The sequence below is a fragment of the Balaenoptera physalus genome (genome assembly GCF_965194825.1).
Source record: "Balaenoptera physalus genome assembly, chromosome: 3".
NCBI classification, from domain to species: domain Eukaryota; kingdom Metazoa; phylum Chordata; class Mammalia; order Artiodactyla; family Balaenopteridae; genus Balaenoptera; species Balaenoptera physalus.
In genome coordinates this window covers 26,033,011-26,058,034 of record NC_138890.1, presented here as the reverse complement: position 1 = coordinate 26,058,034, position 25,024 = coordinate 26,033,011, and the positions used below count along the sequence as shown (strand labels likewise).

The window sequence follows — 25,024 nt, the reverse complement described above, 5'->3', positions numbered from 1 at the left end:
GGTGTATTAGTATTAGGTTCAGGTGTAAGTGTCTGAAAATCCAAAATAACAGTAGCTTAAACAAGACATGTTTATTTCTCTCTTGCTTAGAAGTCTGGGGAGGTGTTTGAGAACAGGTACTGTGCCATTCAGTGGCAGGGACCGAGGCTCCTTCTATCTTGTTGCTCTGTTCTGCATGGCCTTCACCACATGGGTCAGGATGGTGGCATCCACATCCTGGGCAGCCAGATGGACAAAGGGACACAGTGGGTAATATCCACCAATAATCCCTGAAGCAGCCACAAGATGCTTCCCCTTACATCTCAATGGCCAGAACTTAGTCACACGGCCACACCTAGCTACAAGAGAAGCTGGGAAATACAACTCTCATTCTGAACACACTCATATGCCCAGCCAAAAACTGGGAGCTCCATCATCATGCAAAAATAGCAACCATAGTCAACCCTCTCTTGCATTTACTCTGTGCCGGGCACTGCCCTAAGTCCTTGACACTCATCAACACATTTCATCCTCACAACAGATCTATGAGGATGGTATTATTATTGCCCCAATTTTACAGATGAGGAAACTGAGGTACAGAAGTAAAATAAGTTAGTAAGTGGACAGGCTAGAATGTGATCCCATGCAGTATGACTCCAGAGTATGGGCTCTGTTACCATAGTTAACAGTTACGAAGAAAGTGAGAATCTATTGGGAGACATGCACATTCTCTGTCCATATAGCAAGGTGCAAGGCAAAGATAGGAACGTGCTCAAGGCAAAAGAAAGAGCAAATGCAAAAGCCCCCCCCACCGCCCCCTGCATCCCACCAAAGCAAGGTCTTTTATCGCAGCACCTCTCAAACTTAAATGTGCCAGTGAATCACTTGGAGATCACGCAAAACGCACACTTGGTTCAGTAGGTCTGGGCTGGGGCTGAGAATTTGCCCCATGGTGCCTAAGCAGTTGGCCTGTGGACCACCAGCAGACTGTGGACCACATTTTGAGAGGGAGGACTCGTGGTCAAGTGCCCACCACTCCATGACTCCCCTCCTGCACAGGGCTGGGCCAACAAACAGTCCTTCGGGCTCAGTGGCTACCCAAGGCCCCTTCAACCTTCTTGCTGCCCCCAGGTTTTGAGTTCTGGCTGAGATTTCCCTCTCTCTCCCAAGAGTGCCAGGCCCCTTGTTGAATGAATCAATGAATGAATGAATGAAAAGGGAATGCTGGAGGGCAAAGGGAAGAAGAGCCAACTGGGTGTATGGTCCAGGGGAAGAGTTTGGTTCACTGCCCACACTCTACACCGGACCGGAACTGGCACCGTGCATTCTGAATTCTCCCAGAGGAATAGGTACCACCATTTCCCCCTATTTATAGATGAGGAAACTGCCAGCTGGCCCTGCTTTTTGAACAGGAGCCCCCACCTTCCTCCCCTGGGGTTTTTCAAGCTCTTTGTTACCACAACCTTGGAGGTGGGGACAACCATAGAGGGAAAGTTCAGAATGAGTGTCCTCCACCTGGGTGTTGTGTTACAACTACCAACTCCTCTAACCCAGCAATCCCGGAAGGAGATGCTGATTACCCGTGAATTTCGCAGAAGGAAACTAAGGCTCGGAGAGGTCCCCGGTGAGCCAAGTCACAAGGCAGGTCTTAGTCTGCTGTCCTGAATAGACCGGGCTCGGAGCCGGCCCGGTGAATACCATCGGAATGAACCACAAATGGAAGATGCAAGCAGAGAAGTAGAGCTACCAGGCCAACCACAATAGCTTCAGGTGACGAGCCCTTACTAGGTGCCAGGCATCACACTAAGCAGTCTCCCAACTTTCTCATTTGATCCCCAGGAAAAAGCTCCTCCAGTAAGTGTCATCATCCTCTTTGTGCAGCCGTGGAAAGGGGTGTGGGCTCAGAGAAGCCAAGCATCTTCCCCAGAGAGGCACAGCAGGGACATGGTGGGTCCCCTTTACAAATCTAGACCTGCCTGCTTTCTTCCTTTCTTTCACAGTATCAGGCCCTTTACTCAGAGTTTGACGCTGTGTGTAGCCCAAATCTGGACCATTCCATTAAATTTTCACAACCCAAGGAAACTGTTTTACAAACGCAAAACAACGTAGGAGGCTCGGAGAGGCAGAGGGATTTGCTCAAGGTCACGCAGAGAGAAGGTGATGGAAAACACAGTGCGGGGGCTTGGAAGGAAGGAATGCGGGAGTCTTTGGGTGCTCCCTTCCTCTCCAAGCCTCGACCCCCATAGCGCGCCCACCATGGCCAGCCTCTCCCCCTCCCAGCCCCCAGCCCTCAGGCCCCCGGGCCCCTTTAACAGGGCGGCGGAAGGGGCGGCCGGGGGCGGGGGCGGCGCCCAATGGGCTGCGCGGAGCGTCACTTCCCGGCGGCGGGAGGCAGCGGCGAGTGTCGAGGGCTGGGGGCGGCCGGCGGGGGCGGGGCGGCCGGCGGAGGCGTTGGCAGCGGGCTGGGACCCACGCGGCGCCGCGGCCCACCTGGCCTGCAGGGCTCCCACCCCCGGCGGCAGCGGCGGCGGCGGCACGATGCCCTTTGACTTCAGGAGGTGAGTGTGGCGACCCCGGCCACCGGGGAGCCCCCTCCGCAGGCGCGGGGGATGCTCGGGCACGCCGCGGACCCCTCCCGCCTGGAACGCAAAAGCGGCCCTTCGCCCTGTGCACGCCTCGGCAAGCCCTCGGGGACGCCGGGCGGGCCCCCCTGCCGCACACAAAGCCAGCTGGAGCCTCGGAGGGCCTCCTCGTGCAGCGGGAAGCGAGGCCACCCACCTCTCGGGCCGCTCCGCCCCTTCCCTCCGCGGAGCCCCCTCCCCAGGCTGCCCCGACACCTCGCAAACTCGCATCCCCTTCCCCCCATGCTGGGAAACAGGTTTCATCCCTCCCCTAGATAGGAGCAAACAAGCCATCCCCTTAGTCTCCTCTACAGAGCCTCCTTTCGTGAACCCCACCCCAGCTGACAGGTGCGTCCAGGGCACCTCGGATGAGCCCCCAGGGATCCGCAGGAGTGTGCAGACCCATCCCGCCAGACAGCTGCTGGAGGGTTTCAGGTTTCCATAGGCTCAGACTCTCCCTGACTGGCCGAACCGGAGGCCTGTACCCCAGCCAGTCCTGGTCCTGTGCTCTGGGTATGGGGGCTCCATGGGGGAGGGGAGGAGGTAAGGGAGCTGTGGGCAGGGCTTTGCAGAGGGCCTAGCCTGATCTGACCTTGGCTTTCTACAGTCACCACAATGGGCCCTTTGTGGGGTCCAGCCGCCTCATGGTCCACGTTGTGCTGGGCTAGGCCTTCTGGAAGTCTGCCTAACAGGGGATCTACATCCAGACTTTCCCTTGAGGTATGGAGCCCCAGGGGATGCCCTGGCCTGAGGCAGCCATACTGTAGTGTATAGCCAGAAAAATAGCAGGGCTTTAGTGGGGAGGAGCTGGATCAGAATCCTGGCTCTGCCCCCTCCACTGAACAGCTTGGTATATTCTAGAAGTTAGGGGCGAAGGCTCTGGGTTCAGACCTCCCCTTAGCTGCTCAGCTTGATGACTTGGGCAAGTGTCTGAGCCCTCTCAGTATCTCTGTGTCACCACTTGCAAATTGGGGCTAAAAATAAAGTCCCACCTGCGAGGGCTGAGTGCATGAGAAGCGCTTAATTCAGAGCCTGGAGGGGTGCAGAGCTCAGAAGTGGGAGGTTAGTGGAGAAGCAGCCTCTCCATGAGGCCACTTCCTCATACACAAAATAGGGATTCTGGTCCCTGCCAGCTCCTTCCCTCCCTACAGGTGTGAATGAAGTCAGGGTAAAACGACAGCGTTCCTGGGAAGAAAAGCCTGGCAGTGACCCCCATGGCATGTGGGCATGTTGGAGTTTAAGCATGGAGAGAACATTAGCCTTGGAACTCTTGCACTGGCTGACGTGGTACTCAGCCTGCCCTGGGCACCATTGCCATCTCACAAACAGCCTGCCCCTTCCATGCAGCCCTGGGGCTGGCACCAGGGTCTCAGACAAATGCTTGCAGACCCAGGGCATTTTCATAGAAGGAAAGCCCCTGTGATGGAATTCAGGGGCAGTCCTCATACCGACGGTTAACATTCAGGACATGAGAGAGCTGTAGCTGGCACATTGATTCCTGGTTCCATAAAGCCTCCCCTTACCCAGGTTGATAATTCCTGCCCTCGCCCCGCATCCCTTTGTGATTCAGTAGGTTCCAGTGATTTTGACCTTATTGGGGAAGTCACTGCTTTCGGGCATAGAATTCATTCACTCTGCACCTAATCTCCCATTTTAGGAGGAGGAAGTTGAGGGCTGAGGGTCTTGCCCTGGACCTCATGGAACCTATATTGAAGGGTGAGCCAGGGTCCCAGGTCACGCACAGCTCCTGACCTGGTGCCCCTTGAGTTGGAGGTTTGGAGTGTCCAGGTACCATGGGGGCCCCAGCTTAATGAGGTGTTTTAATCAATTTCCTTGAAGGCTTGTGCCACCACAGAACAGTGAGAATGGATTCAACACTTCCCATTCACACCTTGGAGGACAAGCCTAGTAACCTACACTTCTTAAGATGTGTTCGTTCCAGGTCTCAGGTTCTAAGGAAGGGTCCACTTTACGCGCACTTCAGTGTTCATTGGTCAAACGTTTACTGAGTGTCTGCTCCGTGCTCAGCCCTCCGCCACGTGCCCCACTGCAGAGCTGGGTGATATGTGACTCGTTTGCCCAGGCCCAGGCAGTGGTGAGCTGGTGGAGCTGGGATTCGAACTGAGGACTGTTAGCTGCAGAGCCTTAGCTGTGGGAGAAAAAGGAGGTCTTGGAGGGTCCCACAGCCCTGTCAGATCTCTTAAAAACCATGGGGAAATGGAGAGGGGCATGCTCTGGTTGAACCCCCCCTCTCCCAGTTCGAGGCCAGGGAGAAGACCAGGTTTCCTGATCATTTTGCTCTCCTTAATACAGAACACAATCAGAAAGGGGGAAAAAGGAACCTCTTGCTCTTTCTTACCAGAACTCCTTGTTTTCCTAGTGCCTGTGGGACCTCGTGCACCTTACCTCCTGTGTGCTTTCCTGTCTGTGAAATGGGGATGAGAACAGTACCTGTTGTTGAGAAGATTAACTGAGCCAGTGTGTGTAAAGCATATAGATACAGAGTATGCACCCAATAAATATTGGCCACTCTTTTCATTATTTGTGTTATTTCATCGAAACACCTGTATTTCCTAACACTGTATAATTCACTTAATTATTTTATGCTTATTCTGCTTTTTCCTCCCATGAAAACATGAGCTCCCTAGGGCAAAGATCTTTTTTTTTTTTTTTTTTTAACATCTTTATTGGAGTACAATTGCTTCACAATGGTGTGTTAGTTTCTGCTCTATAACAAAGTGAATCAGTCATACATATACACATGTTCCCATATCTCCTCCCTCTTGCATCTCCCTCCCTCCCACCCTCCCTATCCCACCCCTCTAGGTGGTCACAAAGCACCGAGCTGATCTCCCTGTGCTATGTGACTGCTTCCCACTAGCTATCCATTTTACATTTAGTAGTGTATATATGTCCATGCCACTCTCTCACCCTGTCACATCTTACCCTTCCCCCTCCCCATATCCCCAAGTCTGTTCTCCAGTAGGTCTGTGTCTTTATTTCCATCTTGCCACTAGGTTCTTCATGACCTTTTTTTTTTTTTCCCTTAGATTCCATATATATGTGTTAGCATACTGTATTTGCTTTTCTCTCTCTGACTTACTTCACTCTGTATGACAGACTCTAACTCCATCCACCTCACTACAAATACCTCCATTTCGTTTCTTTTTATGGCTGAGTAATATTCCATTGTATATATGTGCCACATCTTCTTTATTCATTCATCCGATGATGGACACTTAGGTTGCTTCCATGTCCTCGCTATTGTAAATAGAGCTGCAATGAACATTTTGGTATATGACTCTTTTTTTTTTTTAAATAATTTATTTTATTTTATTTATTTTTGGCTGCGTTGGGTCTTCATTGCTGTGCGCTGGCTTTCTCTAGTTGCAGCGAGTAGGGGCTACTCTTCGTTGCGGTGCGCAGGCTTCTCATTGCGGTGGCTTCTCTTGTTGCAGAGCAAGGGCTCTAGGCGCGCAGGCTTCAGTAGTTGTGGCACGCAGGCTTCAGTAGTTGTGGCTCACGGGCTCTAGAGCGCAGGCTCATTAGTTGTGGCGCACAGGCTTAAGTTGCTCTGCGGCATGTGGGATCTTCCTGGACCAGGGCTCGAACCCATGTCCCCTGCATTGGCAGGCGGATTCTTAACCACTGCGCCACCAGGGAAGCCCCAACATGACTCTTTTTGAATTATGGTTTTCTCAGGGTATATGCCCAGTAGTGGGATTGCTGGGTCGTATGATAGTTCTATTTTTAGTTTTTTAAGGAACTTCCATACTGTTCTCCATAGTGGCTGTATCAATTTACATTCCCACCAACAGTGCAAGAGTGTTCCCTTTTCTCCACATCCTCTCCAGCATTTATTGTTTCTAGATTTTTTGATGATGGCCATTCTGACTGGTGTGAGATGATATCTCATTGTAGTTTTGATTTGCATTTTTCTAATATTAATGATGTTGAGCATTCTTTCATGTGTCTGTTGGCAATCTGTATATCTTCTTTGGAGAAATGTCTATTTAGGTCTTCTGCCCATTTTTGGATTGGGCTGTTTGTTTTTTTGTTATTGAGCTGCATGAGCTGCTTGTAAATCTTGGAGATTAATCCTTTGTCAGTTGCTTCATTTGCAAATATTTTCTCCCATTCTGAGGGTTGTCTTTTGGTCTTGTTTATGGTTTCCTTTGCTGTGCAAAAGCTTTTAAGTTTCATTAGGTCCCATTTGTTTATTTGTGTTTTTATTTCCATTTCTCTAGGAGTTGGGTCAAAAAGGATCTTGCTGTGATTTATGTCATAGAGTGTTCTGCCTATGTTTTCCTCTAAGAGTTTGATAGTGTCTGGCCTTACATTTAGGTCTTTAATCCATTTTGAGTTTATTTTTGTGTATGGTGTTAGGGTGTGTTCTAATTTCATACTTCTACATGTACCTGTCCAGTTTTCCCAGCACCATTTATTGAAGAAGCTGTCTTTTCTCCACTGTATATGCTTGCCTCCTTTATCAAAGATAAGGTGACCATATGCGCATGGGTTTATCTCTGGGCTTTCTATCCTGTTCCATTGGTCTATGTTTCTGTTTTTGTGCCAGTACCAAACTGTCTTGATTCCTGTAGCTTTGTAATATAGTCTGAAGTCAGGGAGCCTGATTCCTCCAGCTCCATTTTTCGTTCTCAGGATTGCTTTGGCTATTCGGGGTCTTTTGTGTTTCCATACAAATTGTGAAATTTTTTGTTCTAGTTCTGTGAAAAATGCCAGTGGTAGTTTGATAGGGATTGCATTGAATCTGTAGATTGCTTTGGGTAGTATAGTCATTTTCACAATGTTGACTCTTCCAATCCAAGAACATGGTATATCTCTCCATCTATTTGTATCATCTTTAATTTCTTTCATCAGTGTCTTATAATTTTCTGCATACAGGTCTTTTGTCTCCTTAGGTAGGTTTATTCCTAGATATTTTATTCTTTTTGTTGCAGTGGTAAACAGGAGTGTTTTCTTAATTTCACTTTCAGATTTTTCATCATTAGTGTATAGAAATGCAAGCGACTTCTGTGCATTCATTTTGTATCCTGCTACTTTACCAAAGTCATTGATTAGCTCTAGTAGTTTTCTGGTAGCATCTTTAGGATTCTCTATGTATAGTATCATGTCATCTGTAAACAGTGACAGCTTTACTTCTTCTCCGATTTGGATTCCTTTTATTTCTTTTTCTTCTCTGATTGCTGTGGCTAACACTTCCAAAACTATGTTGAATAATAGTGGTGAGAGTGGGCAACCTTGTCTTGTTCCTGATCTTAGTGGAAATGGTTTCAGTTTTTCACCATTGAGGACAATGTTGGCTGTGGGTTTGTCATATATGGCCTTTATTATGTTGAGGAAAGTTCCCTCTATGCCTACTTTCTGCAGGGCTTTTATCATAAATGGGTGTTGAATTTTATCGAAAGCTTTCTCTGCATCTATTGAGATGATCATATGGTTTTTCTCCTTCAATTTGTTAATATGATGTATCACGTTGATTGATTTGCGTATATTGAAGAATCCTTGCATTCCTGGAATAAACTCCACTTGATCATGGTGTATGATCCTTTTAATGTGCTGTTGGATTCTGTTTGCTAGTATTTTGTTGAGGATTTTTGCATCTATGTTCATCAGTGATATTGGCCTGTAGTTTTCTTTCTTTGTGACATCTTTGTCTGGTTTTGGTATCAGGGTGATGGTGGCCTCGTAGAATGAGTTGGGGAGTGTTCCTCCCTCTGCAATATTTTGGAAGAGTTTGAGAAGGATAGGTGTTAGCTCTTCTCTAAATGTTTGATAGAATTTGCCTGTGAAGCCCTCTGGTCCTGGGCTTTTGTTTGTTGGAAGATTTTTAATCACAGTTTCAATTTCAGTGCTTGTGATTGGTCTGTTCATATTTTCTATTTCTTCCTGGTTCAGTCTCGGCAGGTTGTGCATTTCTAAGAATTTGTCCATTTCTTCCAGGTTGTCCAGTTTATTGGCATAGAGTTGCTTGTAGTAATCTCTCATGATCGTTTGTATTTCTGCAGTGTCAGTGGTTACTTCACCTTTTTCATTTCTAATTCTATTGATTTGAGTCTTCTCCCTTTTTCTCTTGATGAGTCTGGCTAATGGTTTATTGGGCAAAGATCTTTATCTGTTTCATTCACTGTTGTAACTCCAGTGCCTAGAATAGTGCCAGGGCCACACTCACCCCCAGGATATGTCTCTCAGAGTCTGTCAAGGAAGCCAAAGGCATGGTGTGATTTGATGTGCCTGTTCTTCCTTTACTGGGAAACTTTTCAGCTATGGGTGGTTAATTTTCCCCCTTCCTTCCTTGAACGTGGTCTTCTCTAAGTTGTAGTTAGGGGTGGGGAATAGGCAGAGTACCGAGGAGGGACCCGAGGCCTTCAAAGATGACTTGTGTTTGTTTTGCTCCTGGTGCATTGTTTCATTAATCGCTGGACCTTGCGGTGGTGGAACTGGCCTTGTGACCCAGTTCCGTGGGCGTTGGCCCTGCCCGGACCCAGTTCCGGCTGGCCGGGGCCAGAACACCTGCTGTCTCTGGCTCGGGCTTCTGGGGAGGGTGGGGCATTTCCTGCAGCCCAGGCCCAGGAGAGCCTGAGTACGGCTTTCAGGCATGCAGAGGTGGCCGGTTCCCGCCGACGGCAGCCTCTGAGTTGAAACCCCAAGACGGGGGGTGTGCTGCTGGCCCGTCACTGACCATCTGGGACCTGGGACAGTTGACTTACCTTCTCCGAGCCTCAGTTTCTTCATTTTAAGGAGAAGATGGCAATCTTCGTTGCCTCACCTTGTAGGGTAGATGTAGGGGCAAGCGAGGTGTCCCTGCAGGGTACAGCCGGCTGCATAATTTGTGGGGCCCAGTGCAAACTGAAAATGCAGAACCCCTTGTTAGAAAAGTATTATGAATGTCAGGACGGTGACAGCAGAGCATTAGACTAAGCCTAGACGCGGCCCCCTGAGCACAGGACCCTGTGTGACTGCACGGTTCACACTCCTGTGATGCCGGCCCTGCTGTGGCGCCTTGGCTCGGCCAAGAGGCTTCCATAGCCTCTCAGTCTGGCCTTCCAAGTGGTCTCTCATCTCCAAGAGACCCCAGATCTTAGAACCCCAGGGGAGCTTTCCAAAGTTGACCTGATTTTTTTCACATTCTGGTTTCAACCGTCAAGTGGGGCCCATTGCTCTGATCAAGTACGATTTCCTTAGCTCCCCATGCGGCCTTGCCCGGGGGGGCCCCTGCAGCCCCCCTCACTCCCTGTGCTGGGGTCAACCCCGACCATCACTGCGGGCTCTGAGCACATAATCAGCACTCAGCAGATAGTACAGTGGCTTATGTGAATGCCTGTATTTCTACCTTACCTCATTCCAGAAAGATCTTGGGGCTGTTGACGGAAACACGTACTTTACAACAAGTTTAAAAAATATATAAATAGACTTAAAAATCAGGGCCGAAGGGAAATAAAGACCAGACTGGAGGAAAAATTATTTGAAAATCAAGCCAGCATTTCACATTTATTGAGCACTTACTAGTGCTTGACACTGTGGTAAGGATCTTACCTGTGCTCATGCAATCGCCCACCAACCCTGCAAGGCAGACACTGTTGTTATCCCACTTTACAGATGAGCCAGTGCAAGTGCAGCAGAGTTAAGGGACGTGATGGGTCAGCAGAAGGCACTGGGGTTGGAATGCTGTTCTTGTGCTCCAGAGCCCCACTTGTATCCTATAGGCTCATCTCTAAAGCTTTGCCCTTCCATTCACAGAGTTCAGAGAGAACTGAAACCCCCTCTAATTGCATTCCTTGGCTTTCTCATCTCTAATCCTTTCCCAGTAGTGTTCATTAAGAAGCTTAAAGTCGTCAGCCTTTATTTTTTTTTTAACTAGACTCATGTGGTCTGACACCTGATTCTGAAATTGTCTTTAAAGAACCCTCACTATGGTCTCACAGCAATTTACAGCCTCGCATTCTGGAGGGTCCAGGTTTTCCCACTCCGGCCACTGGGGCTTTAGAATGTAGAGCATATGTTTACCTGCTCATCTGGACGTGGAAGGGGATGGAAAAATCTCTCCTCCTGAGGCGGTTTGGATTCCTGATACCATAGTATCTTGAGACTGGGCTTTAGCCAGCTGTGGCCTCGTTAAGTTCTGTTTCCCATCTGGTAATCCTTTCATTTTTTATTTTGGAGTTGCTCCTGGGCAGTTTTCATCAGGCACTGGAGAGGCAGGCAGGGTGTGAGGAGGGCATTTGGGGTGAGGCTTACCCACCACCTCTGTATCAGTGAACATCAGCTCTGCTGTATGTTAGAATCACTGGAGGAGTTTTAAAAATCCCCAAACTCAGGTGGTGCTCCAGACCCAGTAATCAGGATCTGAGGGTGGGGGACTCAGGCATCAGTATTTTATAAAGGTCCTCACGTGATTCCAGGTGCACAGCTAAGATTGAGAAGGTTGCTCTAGATCCAGAGAACCCATATTTAGCAGGCCGAGAGCACAGGGGCAGCCAGATGCCAGAGTGGGTCTTTGGAGGGGAGGTTGGGGAGTAGAGTCTGGTCCCATCTGTCCCCCCTGCAAGCACATTCCCTCCTCTGGGACTGTTCTTCACTAGTAAAGCTGTCACTAAGGCAGGGCAGTGGCGGTGGGGTTACCTTTCCATGGATATCCTTGCTTTGCAAAGTGTGGTCCCCACACCAGCAGCTTCAGCACCACCTGGGAGCTTGTTGGAAATGCAAGATCCCCAGGTGATTTGGGTGTACAGTAAGATTGACTAACTCAGCATCTCCCAGACTGTGCCGCTCCGTAATGGGTCCCCCATTTGGAGATCCACAGCACGTGCATAACTTACTGAAGGCTCTGAGAAGTCCTGCACAAAAGGAACCAGAGTCACTTAGCCCAGCTTTTGCCAAATTTACTGTCTAAGCCACCGTTGTTCTCCATAGGCCGGCCAGTACCATTTCTCAGAATATTGTTTGGGAAACACAGCTGTAATTGTTCTTTAAGGAAGTGGTAATTAGCCTAATTGTCTGTTGTCAACTTTAACATTTAGGTCTCTTAACTTAATTACATTTGTGTCTATGCAGGAAAAGTACCGGATGGGAAAAAAACCTGCCAACACTAGCATGTATTGGTTTTTAAAAGTCTTGACCCTTGGGAGAGGCAGGAGGAACTCAGGGATCCCCGTACTACCAAGAGCTCGGGGATACGTAAGGCGCTTTACAAATCTCCTCATCCTCTGAGTGGGCATTATTCCTATTTTACATCCAGGGAAATTGACCCGCAGAGATGCTGGGTCACATAGCTGGTGCATCTAGGGGTCCCTGGGGGACTGACAGTAAAATCCTTCCCTTGAATGCTTCCTTCTGGAATCTGCTGGGCAGCACAGCTGGACAGGAAGCGAGATCTGTTTGAAAGGGACTGAATGTTCTGTTTATCCAAAAGGTGGAAACCCTATTTGAGATGAGAGGCCTGGCTGTTACCAAACTTCAGTCACAGGTCCCTGAACATTGGGTGCTGGTGGTGCTTTTCTCTCTTGAGTTGCCATCTGGGGCTCGAATTGCTCTGGAGGAGGAAAGGAGGCAAGGCGAATCTTACTAGTAGTGCCTGACGCGGTTCCTCAGCTGGTGATATGTTGCACTCTGTGCTGGGCATGTCATTGGACTTGAAAGTCACACTGGCTCCACGAGATAGATACGATTATTAGTCATTTATTTTTCTATATTTTATCTTTTTTTTTTTAGATGACTATTTATTTATTTTATCTTTTTAATTAACATACAGTAAAAGTGGCCTTTTTTGGTGTATTCTTCCTGTGGAAGTCAAGACTTTACATCGTGTAACCACCCCCGCAGTCTGGATACAGAAGTTTCATCCCTCCAAGAAACTGTAATGCTATCACTTTATAGTCATACTATTAATTCAACGTTTTAAAATTGTGCTAAGAACACTTAAGGTGAGATCTACCCTCTTGACAGATTTTTAAGTTCACACTACAGGATTGTTAATGACAGGCACAGTGTTGTACAGCAGGTCTTTAGAACTTATGTGTATAACTGAAACTTTATATCCATTGAATAGCAACTCCCCATTTCCTCCTCCTGCCAGCCCCTGGCAACCACTGTTCTACTCTCTGCCTCTGTAGGTTTAACTATTTTAGATACCTCATGTAAGTGGAGGCAACATTTGGCCTTCTGTGACTGGCTTGTTTCACTTAACACGATGTCCTCCAGGTTCATCCGTGTTGTCACATACGGCAGGATTTCCTTTTTTTTTTAAATTAATTAATTTATTTATTTGGTTGCATTGGGTCTTAGTTGCAGCCCACAGGCTCCTTAGTTGTGGCTTGCCAGCTCCTTAGTTGCAGCATGCATGCGGGATCTAGTTCCCAGATCAGGGATCGAATCCGGGTCCCCTGTATTGGGAGCGCAGAGTCTTAACCACTGCGCCACCAGGGAAGTCCCAGGATTTCCTTTTTAAAGGCCAAATAATATTCCATTGTTTGTATACACCACATTTTCCTTATCCATTCATCCATCCGTGGACACTTGGATTGTTTCCACATCTTGGCTATTGTGAATAATGCTGCATCTATCTCTTCAAGATCCTGACTTCAGTTATTTTGGATAAATACCCAGTCCTGGGATTACTGGATCATATGGTATTTCTATTTTTAATTTTTTGAGTATCCTCCATAGTGTTCTCCATAGTGGCTGCACTGATTGACATTCCCACGAACAGTGTTCCAGTGTCTCCGCATCCTCCACACTTCTCTTTTGTTTATTTTGGTGACGGCCATCCTGACAGGTGTGAGGTGATATCTCATTGTGGTTTTGATATGCGTTTCTCTGATGATTAGTGATGTTGAGCATCTTTCCATATACCTGTTGGCCATTCGATTGTCTTATTTGGGGAACTGTCTATTCAAGTTCTCTGCCCAGTTTTAATCAGGTTATTTGGTTGTGGGGTTGTTGTTGTTGTTGTGTGTTTTGTGTGTGTGTGTGTGTTTTGCTGTGAAGTTGAGTTTCTTATGTATTTTGGATATTAACTACTTTTCAGGTACATGGTTCGCAAATATTTTCTCCCAGTGAAAAGGTTGCCTTTTCACTCTGCTGATTGTTTCCTTTATTAATTCAGTTTTAAAACAGGAAGCCAAGGTTCAGAGCTGGGAAGTGAACTGGCCCAGGGTACACAGCTGAGGAAGTACGGGACTGGGACTTGAACTTGGGTCTGTGATTCAAGAGCCAGGGTACTTCACCATGGTGCTCTTCTGCCTCGCTGGTACCTTGACATTGTCGATTTTTATGACTCTCCACCAGGTCTCCACTATCGTTTTCTCTCTCGCTTTCACATCAGGAGCCACTGACATGTAGAATTTAACTAAAATGTCCCTTGACTACTTTGGAAGAAATCTGGTGATATTTGACTTGTTTTGATGTTTTGCTGGGTCCAAGGGTACCTTCATGGTGTGGAGCAAGTGTCTCCAAATCTTCACGGGAAAGTGCTAGGTCGTGGGCCACCCTTTCAGAATGTCCTACACTGCAGATTCCTCCGAGGGCTGCCTGGACCTGTAAGCTTCCATTTTCCTCATCTGCAAAGTGGGGTGCTGACACTCTCCTTGCAGGATTTTTTTGAGGATGAGATGAGCTCGTGTGGAATGTGGGACCGTTTCCCTTGTCGTGGCCTTCCTTGGTAGCATTGTCCCCGGGCTCCTCGCCGAGCTCTGGTAGACCTGAGCAGAGGGGCATCTGGGGGGTGGACATGGTAAAGCCGGGGCCCCTTGGGTTTGCAGGACCAGTGATGCGCTCCCGTGAGAACACCTGGGGCGATTCAACCCAGAGCTGGGCTCCCCTCTCTAAGTGGCACCCACACGGTGACCCCAGACCCCAAGGCATTAATCTCTGGTGGGAGAGAAAACGGTCAAATGGTCACACACCCAGATGTCCCCAGGCCCTGGGCAGGTATCACGGGGCGGGGGGCAGTTGGGTGCCGGCTGGGGCCCATCAGAGAGTGACGCTCCATTGGGAAGGGGCAGCTCTCTGTGGCTTGTTGCTGTACAGATTACCCAATTTTTAAAGAAATGATGAAAGTCTGATAAATTGTGTGAAAATGATTAGTAACTGCTTCCAGTTTTATTGCTGTTGAACATTATGCTGGGCCAAACCAAAGCCTTCTGAGGGCGGATGATGGCCTGTGGCTGGCGGCATGCAGCCTGTGTGTCTCACGTACCAGTGAACCAGCACACACTCGCCGGGTGGACAGGACTTGGGGCGGTGCCCCTGGACTCTCGGGAGGTGGCCTGGTGGGTCTGGGCTCGGAGCCGGAGGCAGAGGAGTCGAGGGACCCCCGGGTTTGGGCAGAGGCATCCTCGGGGCACGATTCTTCCAGGCCTGGCAGCCAGGGCTTCCCTTCTCTGGACGGTGCTAGGGTGGCACTGCCAGCTCTGCTGCTGGACCTGTCTTTCCTCCTCAGCAGTCCCGGGGCTGGCCAAAGCTCAGTTTGAGTGACGCTCCCTTCTCCAGATCCCTTAAAACCTTCAGCCCTCAGGGAGTCTCAGGTGACCTCCCAGGGCTGTGCTGTGACCACAGTGCCCCCAACAGTGCCCATTTATCAAGTGCCAGGCTGAAGGCCTTTCCTGCGTTCAGTTCATCCTCACATCACGTAGGAACCAGGTGTCATTCCCATTTGCCTGATGAGGATGCTGGACACAGAGGGGACAGGACTTGGCCAAGGTCACACAAACCACAGGCAAGTGGAACACTCTGTGATACCAGAGCTGGTTTTCTTAACCACACTTGTGTGTCCCAGAGGGGAGCATAATCGCCTCGGTTTTGGGGGTCTCTCCATGGAAACCCCCGATGTCAGCTGCTGTCTACTTAGTTGTGTTTACAATTTATTGCCATGGAAACCTTGGCGGGGAAAGGGGCTCTGGGTTGCCTGAGAAGGGGGCTGGGCCTAGGTGACCATTTCCAGTATCTAGGTGGCACTGTACATCTGTGGACAGGAGATTACCGCTGAGCCCCTGCTGGGGAGGTGGGGAGAGGGGTGCAGCCCTTCCTGTGGGGAGCAGGTGGGGCTGGCCATCCTGCCCTTTCTCTGGCTGGTCTCTGGAGCCCCAGTCAACAGGCCAGGAACAGGCTGGGGTGGTGGAGTCATTTGTTCGTTGAGCATATTTCTTGAAGGCCTACTGTGTGCCAGGCACTGTTCTCGAAGCTGGGGATATAGCACTGAGCCAGACAGACAGCTCCTGCCCCCCCACCCCAACCTCACGGAACTTATGTTTTAGTCCTGGTATCTGGCGTCTCTCTTTTTTTTAAATTAAAGACACTTTTTAATTTTGGAATAGAGTTACAGAAAAGCTGTAAAGATGGTACAGATACCTCCAATCCAGTGTTCCCCATGGTTTACACCATACATTACCACATTTGTCACAACTAAGAAACTGACTTTGGTGTGTTATTATTAACTAAACTCCAGATTTTATTTTGGATTTTACCTGTTTTCCACTAATGTCCTTTTTTTTTTTTTTTTTTGAGGGACTGGTTCTTTATTTCAAAAGGACACATCAAATTTCCAGTATCAAAACAGTTACACTGTTGGTTTTTCTTTCTCCCAATTGGCCCCCAAAGAGATCACACCAAAGGAGAGTACATTTTAAGCCAATTAAGCTGCAGGATGCACACCTAACAGACCTCACTGAAACCTCACCAAAAAGGGGGGGGTTGGGTAGGGAAAGAAACTTTAAAAGATCAGCACACTGCCAGCCCACAGACTGTAGAGAGCTCTCACAGCCAGATGGGGTGACCAGTGTGCCCCAAAGAAGCAAAGTCTCAAAATAATATAAAATTTAAAAACAGTTTTTTTCCACTGATGTCCTTTTATTGCTCCAGGATCCAATCCAAGATCCAACATTGCATTCAGTGGTCACGTCTCCCCAGGCTCTGGTTGGGGACAGTTCCTCGGTCTTTTTTTTTTTAATTTTTTAATTTTTGGCTGCGTTGGGTCTTCGCTGCTGCGTGCGGACTTTCTCTAGTTGCGGCGAGCGGGGGCTACTCTTCGTTGTGGTGTACAGGCTTCTCATTGCAGTGGCTTCTCTTGTTGTGGAGCGCGGGCTTCAGTAGTTGTGGCTCGCGGGCTCTAGAGCGCAGGCTCAGTAGTTGTGGCGCGCGGGCTTAGTTGCTCCGCGGCATGTGGGATCTTCCCGGACCAGCGATCGAACCTGTGTCCCCTACATTGGCAGGCGGATTCTTAACCACTGCGCCACCAGGGAAGTCCCCAGTCTTTTTTTTTTTTCTTTTTAAAATTTTATTTATTTTATTTTCTAAGTTAATTTTTATTGGAGTATAGTTGCTTTACAATGTTGTATTAGCTCCTACTGTATAGCAAAATGAATCAGCCATACGTATACAGATATCCCCTCCCTTTTGGATTTCCTTCCCATTTAGGTCACCACAGTCCGTTAAGTAGAGTTCCCTGTGCTATACAGTATGTTCCCATTGGTTGTCTATTTTATACATAGTATCAATAGTGGATATGTGTCAATCCCCATCTCCCAATTCCTCCCACCCTCAGTCTTTCTTGTTCTTCATGACCTCGGCAGTCTTGAAGAACACTGTCCAGATGTCCTGTAGAACGTCCCGCACTCTGGGTTCGTCTCACGTTTTCTCGCGATTAGACTGGGTCGTGGGTGGAGTGCCCTTCTCAGCACATCCTGTCAGGGGTACCTGGCATCCACATGACGTCACTGGTGGCACTGCCCTTCAGCTGGATCAGGCAGCATTGGCCGGGCTGCCCCCGCCGTGTCACTCCTTATTGATCAGCGGTCCTTCTCCTGACCATCTTCACTGTCAGCTGACCCTCCTGTAGGGAAGCGGACCACCAGTGTCTAGAATCCCTTGTGCAGTTTCACGTGTTCACCGTTAGCAGTGACTCTTTCTGCTCCGCTGGTGCAGGCCGCACCGCACTGGGCACCCGTATCGCTTCTGAGGGGGTAGGAGGTATCGGGGTGTGGAATGGTCTGGCCCCCCACGCCGCAGTCTTTCCATTACGCCCCATGCCCTCTGAAAGAAGAGGGCTGTAGGAGCCATAAGAATAGCCTTGAAAGAACTGGGAGTACTTCATCCAGCCCAGGGAAGCTTTTATTTTTAGGCATTTTATTTAGACAACTAAAAACAATTAGATGTTCAGAAGCAGTGTACAATGAAAGAGAAATCAAACCAGTTACTTTATCATGTATTCCCCCTCTTCTTTATAACTAAAGCAAAAAAAAAAAAAATGGCTTTCTGCTTTAAGGGACAAGTCAGAAAAATAGGTCAATATATTTTCCCTCTCATAATAACATAAACAGCTACAAGAAATCTAACTGTAATAAGAGAAATTGGGGGTTGGTTTGCACATACTCATTAAAAAGACAACAGACCATCGTACTACAAGAGTGTAACTCCATCTGCCTTAAGCTGATACTCTTGTGTTTTCAGTTACAGGTATCACCAAGTTGGTTAGTTCCAGCACTGGAGCCAATTCATATTCCTCATTGTTTACTGCTTGTGTTTACCTTAAGCAGAGAGTAACTCTGGAGGCTGATGCTTTTCTCTGTGTTAGTCCATAAGTTGTGTACATCTGCCTGATGCTCAGGCCTTAACTTCAGGAGTTGAACTATAGATGGAATCAGAATTCCCTAAAGCAGTTTCTTCTAGCTCCTCTTCCACTGTCTCTGGAAAACTGATCTTCGGCTTTGCCAGCTCACCACTATCTTCTTCAGGAAGCACACATTTCCAAAGGCTGTATGTTTTTCCTACCACAGTCTGCCATAGTCTCAATGTTCCATCTTCAGAACCACTAGCGTAGAGTTCTCCATCAGGACTAAACCTCATACAGTGAATGGGACCAAAGTGTCCTTCGTAGGATTCTAATTCTTCTCCACTATTATAATCATACTTATAAAGTTTAAAATCTTCACCCCCTGCAACAAGAAATTCTTTCTCAAGATGAAGAGATGCAGAATTGATGGTTGCAGGAGCTTCAAAAGATTTAATTGGGTGCAAACTTACTGCACTGTGAAAAGTAATAGATCATCCGTAAGTTATTACCAAGATCTCTCCCTCAGGAATATATTCCATACTGCTAACAGACATATTAAAATTTAGAGATTTCACTTCTGTCATAGTAGCATGATCCCAAAGGCGAACAGTTTTATCATCAACTGAAAGGATCTGTTTATCCTCGCTGCACCATAGAGCCTTTATAATACCAGAGGTATGACCACTGATTTCCTTAGGTTCTGCCTCAGGTTTGTGCAAGTCATATATGCGTAACAGTTTATCCTGTCCCCCGGTTAACAAGTAATTACTATCCTGTGTAAAATCCAGTCTTGGCAATGTATTTATGAGCCAGGGTCATCAATTCATCTCCTGAGACAGCATCCCACACTTTGGCTGTGAAATCTGCAGCTGCTGTACCTGCTTTGGTGGCGTCCTTATTTACTGTTGTATCCCAAACAGCACCCTTATGACCCCAAAATGTTCCAGTCCAGTCTCCTGTATCTCCCTGGCATAGCATAGGTTTACCATCTTTGCAAGCACTGATTAGGCAATAGCCGTAAGGCGTGATGCCACTGAAGGCCAAATCCACCACAGGCTGCGTGTGACGTGTGGCCCGTGCAGGTGAGCAGTCTCATTGCCACAGCAGCTGCGAGCCTTGCGATCCGGCGGGGTGAGGGGAGGGGGAGCCGAGGGTGGTCTGGTCTTTTCGCTCCTCTTGGCACCGACTCCTCGAGGCCCCTCCGCTTCCCCTGCACCCCCCCACCCCCCCCACCCCCACCCCTGCCCTGACTCTGGGGTTGGGCCGGAAACACGAAAAGGCCAGTCCTGTGGCCCCGAGGTCAGAAAGGGGTTAGGGATGGGTCAGGGAGTCTGCGACAGACAACCGATCCACTGCTGTCAAGGGAGGGAGGGAGGAGAGTAGGGGAGGGGGAGAACCGGAGAACCGGCGGCCGTGACCCGCACCATCCAAGGAAGCGTGTTAAAGACTCATCCCACGGTCTTTTAGTCTCCTTACGTAGACAGGGTGGTAGGCCTGGCCCCGGCTAATTCCTGTGGGTTCAGGAGGTGGCTGTTGGCTCCGATGAGACGCATCTCTCCACTTGTCTCTGCAGGCTGAGATCGCACCCACCCTCCTGGGCCAGCCTTAAGCCTTATCCACCTCCTCCGCCCTCCCTGTTCTTGGGGAGTGGTGATGCGTCGAGATTTCCAGAAGGCCTCCCTGACTGCACTCTCCTGTCTCCATCCGGCTCTGTGCCATGCGCCTCCCTTGCTCCCTTCCCGCCTGGCTTGCCGGGCTCCAGGCCATGGCAGTGTCACTTGTGCCGTCTCCTGCAGGACCCAGCCCAGGGACTGGCACAGAGTCAGGGCACAGCAGTTCCTGGGTGATGTGCTCAGCAGAGGCTGCGTCGCACTGTGGCAAAGTAACGGCTTTGTGCATCTCCAACAGTCCTGGGTTCAGGTCTCGGCTTCACCACTTCCCAAATGTGTGACTTTGGGCAAGATGCCCTCTGGGTCTCAGTGGCCTCGCTGAAAGATAATAAGCCCACTACTCAATAGTGCCTGGTTCCCAGCGCTGTCATGAGGACTAATTGAGCTCATCTCTGTAAAGCCCTTCAGACTATGCCTGGCATCTGTTAGGTGCTCAGTTATTATTCTTTACAGAGAAAAGCACCAGGGTGTCAGGCTGCTGTATAGAAACTGGACTAGAGATGGCCCCTTTGTATTAGCCTAAGTCAGCTAATTCCTATAAACAACCTGAAAATCTCAGTGATTTAACACAACAGAAATTCATTCCCAAGGTGGTGGGGATGCTATGCCCCTCGCAGGTACCCTGCCCTCCGTCTGGTGGTTCTTCCTCAAGAGGATGTTGGATTCTTTCTGAGGCCTGGCAGTGCGGGGAGAGAAAGGGAGGCCGTGGAGGGTCTGGATGTGGTGCTGTCACTTCTGCCTTGCCCCGGGGACCTGGCCTCACCCAACTCCAGGGGGGGTCAGGAGATCTGATTGGGCCGTGGACCCAGGAGGAAGAAAAAAGGACGGGCCTTGATACATGTGTCACTGGCAGAGGTGGTAACTGCAGTCAGTATTTTCAATCTCCCACCATTCTGGTACCATCTCCCTAATTTGGGGGTGTGTTCTTAAACAACATGTGTTATTTACTCAATAACTTTTATGGAAACGACTCAGTTTTTGAATTTAACATGTTTATTTATAAAAGGTAACTTCATAACATCTTTGAAAATGGAAAAGCAGTATCACCTGCCACAAATAGATACAAATAATTGCAAGCCTCTTCCGTTCTAGCTAGCTGGTGCGTGCTACAGTAGCTGGGTCTGTTAAAAAAGGGATGTTAGCAAGTGCTAGAGAAACGAGAGGATGACAGCCGGATAGCACTGCCTCGAGACGTTCTCTTTGATGTTCTGGAACACTCAAATGAGAGCTGAAGAGGGAATGGCCTTCTCACTGTGAAGTCTGATGCCATTTAACCACCAGGTCCCCGCATGGCCTGAAATCACACAGGTCACACCGGTGGCATAGGTGCCACACTTTGGGAAATGGTGGCTTAGGGGACAGTCAGCACACAATTTGTGCACAGGCAAATCCAAAACTTGTTGTAGAGAGAGGTAGATGAAATCACCTGTCACCTCGTAGCACTCATGACTTTACAGTTTCCACCTTGATCTATGAGGGGAACTAATGGTGTCATTTAACCAATGGGAACCTGAGGCCCATAGCAGGGCATGACCCCCGGCTCCCCCGCAGGACTCATGGCCTTTCCACTGTCCCAGGCTGCCATCTTTGGTCGGGGACGGCTTACCGCCGTAGGTGCGACCACGTGGGCAGGGGTCATGTGTATTCATGCTGCTCTCTCATCTCTCTGCCCTTCTCACCCATCACCTGCCTGGTACACGTGACTGTGCTGGCACAGGAATGCCTGTCTCCCAGGCCTGCTTCAAGGAGCCAGGAAATCAGAAGATGACCCTGGGCACGCTTGGGTACTTGTCACCCACTCACTGGCCCAGTGGGTGACACAAGATTTGTGTGGGGACTGCATCAGTGGATGCTCTCCCTGGGGAACTACTTACCTGCCTGCTATTAAGGGGAGGGCTCCCCCTATGTCCTGGCCCATCTTTCTGAAGTTGTTTTGCAGTCCTGACTCGGGTGGACTCCACGAGTGGTTTGCTCACAGGGTAGAGGAGTCCGGCTTCCTCTCCTGCTCCTAAATCCCTTCCCACAATGTCCCACTCATTCCAAGTTATGCCAGCGCCAAGCCCCACTCATTGAATACAGGCAGTGTGCCCCGGATCTCCCAGCAACATGGCCAAAGGTATTGTTACTCCCATTTGTGGGGATGAAGAGATCAAGGCCCAGGGAAGCAGGGTTCATTCATTCATCCATTCATGCACTCACTCAGAGGTTAATTGGGGAGGCTTCCAGGGACAACAAGACTGACATTGTCTTTACTGTCGTGGCATTTCCAGGGTAGTGGGGAAGGTGGGCAGAATGACAGTGAACAGATAATTGCACAGATGGTTATTGCCCACAGTGGTGAGTGCTGAGGAGGAAGGAAAAGGAGACAGGTGATAACGAGTTTGCGGAGGGTAGCTCGCTGGATTAGCTTGGCCAACTAGTGCCCTCCCTCCAAAAAGATCTTCCCAGACAGCGTACTTTATCTAATTTGGGTCACCCCCCCCATTCCTTCCCTGTGTGTATCTTTTTATCGCACCTGGACATGTCCTTCAGATCACTTAGCACAATTGCAGTGATCTGTGTGTGCCATTTGTCACCTGACATCTGTCTGTCTCGCTGGAGTCTAAGCTCTTGAGAGCGGGGACCAAATCTCTGCTCATCACTGGATCCTGGTACTGAGCCCAGGGTCTGTACACAGCGGGTGCTCAGAAAATACTTATTAAATGAAGGAAGGAGAGAATCAGATCTAAATCAGATCTAAATCTGTGGAATGTGGGGCCCATGCTCCACCAGCCTCACGCCTCCCACAGCTCAGATCTCAGACAAGATGAGACCCCGGAGACCTGGCAGAGTGGTCCAGATCTGCTGGGATTGGATGCTTTGTTGCCATATCTCTTTGTGTTTGGAAAAATGTTTCTAGTTTTCTTCTAAGAGTATAAGTGCATCAGAAAAGATTTATTTCTCTAACAGTGGGAATGGGAAATGTTCCCTACCGAATGTGTCCTGAGGAATTGGGAAATCTGACATTACTCAGGCCCTGCCCAAAGTGGGAATGGGTGGCCAGCTGCCTGTCCTAACGGTAGGCTACCAGGCTCCCCTCACCCCTGCTAGCTCCGCTTGCTTGAAATGGCACTTTAGCCCCCAGAATCTGAGGTGGGGAAGCTGGGAGGGAGCAGACATCTGATATTCCACACTCACCCCAGCCAGGGGCCTAGGCCTAATTGTTCCCATTTTGAGAAAACAGAGGCTCAGAGAGGTTGAGGGCTTGGCCCAGAGTCACACAGCCATCAAAGTAACAGCCAGCCCCTAAAGTCAAGACTGTCCAACCCCCAGAAAATGATACTTTCTGTTAGATCACCTGACTGTGGAGATTCAAGGTGCCCAGTTTTCAGTTTCAGTCGAGTAATCCTGTTCTCTCTAGAACTGGCAGGTTTCCCTAATCACCTGGGTCCTGTCCTGCCCCCCACCCTCAAGTCCGGTCCAGATGGGCCTGGGAATCTGCGTCTTTCAAAGTGTCCCCAGTGATTCTTAGGATCAGGTAAGCTGGGAAACCCTGAAGAGGGGTTCCCCATTATGACTTAAGTGTAACTCTGGGATTGGGTACCACAAATCTTAATTAACTTAATAATGATTATCATGAAAGCGTCACATGGGGCTTAAGAGTTTAGAACGCTCTTGGAAGATGAGTGTGGCCTGGGGATGATCGTTTTCTCTGCAGATGAGAACACTGAAGATCAGAGGGGCCACAGGAGCGCAGCTTTTCTGCACTTGGATCCCATACTTTTTCTAGTTTACCGCAGAAGTGTTTGCATCCTGGTGAGTGTTAGGTCCTCAGATCGTTCCTGATGACGTGGCTGTGGGTTTTGAGCCCTCTGTTCTTGGTGCAGAGAACTAGCCCTGACCCATCCTCTGCAGTCAGATGTTTCTGGAAGGAGGGAAGTGAGAAGCCACAGATGCTGGACAGTTGGAGAGGGTGGTGATAGAAGTAAACACTTACTGAGCATCTCCTGGGCATCAGGCACAGTGCTACGCACTGTAAATCTATCATTTTATTCAGTTATCACAACAAACCCAGGAAGTGAGGGCTTTTACTTACCCCATTTTACAGATGAGAAGACTGGTATGAGTTCAGGTTCTGGGCTGATTAGACTCTGTAAACACGGGAGCTGGGAGGGCATGGAGATGGGTGGAGCCAACCCCTGCCTTTTGGAGCTGGGAGCCCCGCCCAGATTCACCCTGTGAGCCAGGTGGCTGGGCTGGTTCCACTCTCCGTCCTGCCCTGCCCGATTTTCCCCAACTTGGCTTTGGTTGGCCGAGCTTCGAAACTGGGGCACTCTCAAAGCCAGGTGGTTTGTCAGAGCTGAGTTAACCCTGAGTCAAAGGAGGAATGAGAGGGTTCACTCACCCGCCTCCTCCCTGCCCCGTCCCCACCCGTCCCTCCCTGGGTCAGGCCCCTCACAGTGGGGCCACACAGACGTGTCACCTGACTTGGACCTCTGCCTGCCTCACACTCACTGGAACATGAAGAGTCAGCTGCCCGGGACTTAGCTTGTTCTAGAGCCATTGTTGCGAGGTCTCAGGCAGACCTGGGATAGCTGGGCTCTGAAGCCTGGCACATCTGAGTCCCAATCCTGGTGCTTCTGCCCCCCTCACTGTGTGTCCTTGGACAGCTCACTTCACCTCTCTGAGCCTGCCTTCTGGGGACATGAACCCTGACCTCACAGGATTACTGCTGGGAGTCGAGAGCACCTCCCACAGCTACTGGCTCATCGTAGGTCCTAATTCAGTGTCATGACGCCTCTACTTCCTTCCCCCATTTATGAAACTTCCTGTCAGACTTGATCTAAGACAGAGATTATAAACTGGCAGCATTGGGGGTCAAATTCTGTCCAATCACAGATGTGATTATTTGCTCCTCACATTTAAAAAAAAATTTAAAGTTAAATGCCAGCATTTCAAATTAGGAGACTTCACATAAAAATCTGGATTTCCAGTGCCTCTAGAAGAATGGGGCTCCCAGGCTTCACTGGCCAAAAGGAAAGTGCCAGAGAATCAGAATCAGGTGTATTGTTATCGTTGAGGGGAGGGGGCAGTATTGTATTTCTCATGCCTCCACTTTGAGCCCAATGATTAAAGATTCTCTTACGGCCACCCCACAAGGAAGGAATAGTGACTCAGAAATGGCTTTTAATCTTTCAGAACGCTGG

The 25,024-nt window shown here is 49.1% G+C and overlaps 1 protein-coding gene, 1 long non-coding RNA gene and 1 pseudogene across 3 annotated transcripts in view; 2 read left to right on the top strand and 1 right to left on the bottom strand.

Annotated features, from left to right (window-relative positions):
* The first annotated feature begins 2,377 nt into the window (after positions 1-2,377).
* ERGIC1 (endoplasmic reticulum-golgi intermediate compartment 1) overlaps positions 2,378-25,024 on the top strand; it is a 105,466-nt gene continuing 82,819 nt past the window's right edge. The window contains exon 1 of the mRNA XM_082456642.1: positions 2,378-2,537. Coding sequence (XP_082312768.1) covers positions 2,518-2,537 — 20 coding nt within the window. The 5' untranslated portion in view covers positions 2,378-2,517. The remainder of the gene's footprint in view (positions 2,538-25,024) is intronic.
* Positions 2,955-5,136, top strand: LOC309658249. The gene is made up of 2 exons (XR_014262138.1): positions 2,955-3,113; positions 4,981-5,136. It is a non-coding gene; the product is annotated as an uncharacterized lncRNA (long non-coding RNA).
* Positions 7,109-19,260, bottom strand: LOC309658423 (serine-threonine kinase receptor-associated protein pseudogene; annotated as a pseudogene). Its single transcript has one exon. The product of its transcript is annotated as a serine-threonine kinase receptor-associated protein pseudogene (transcript).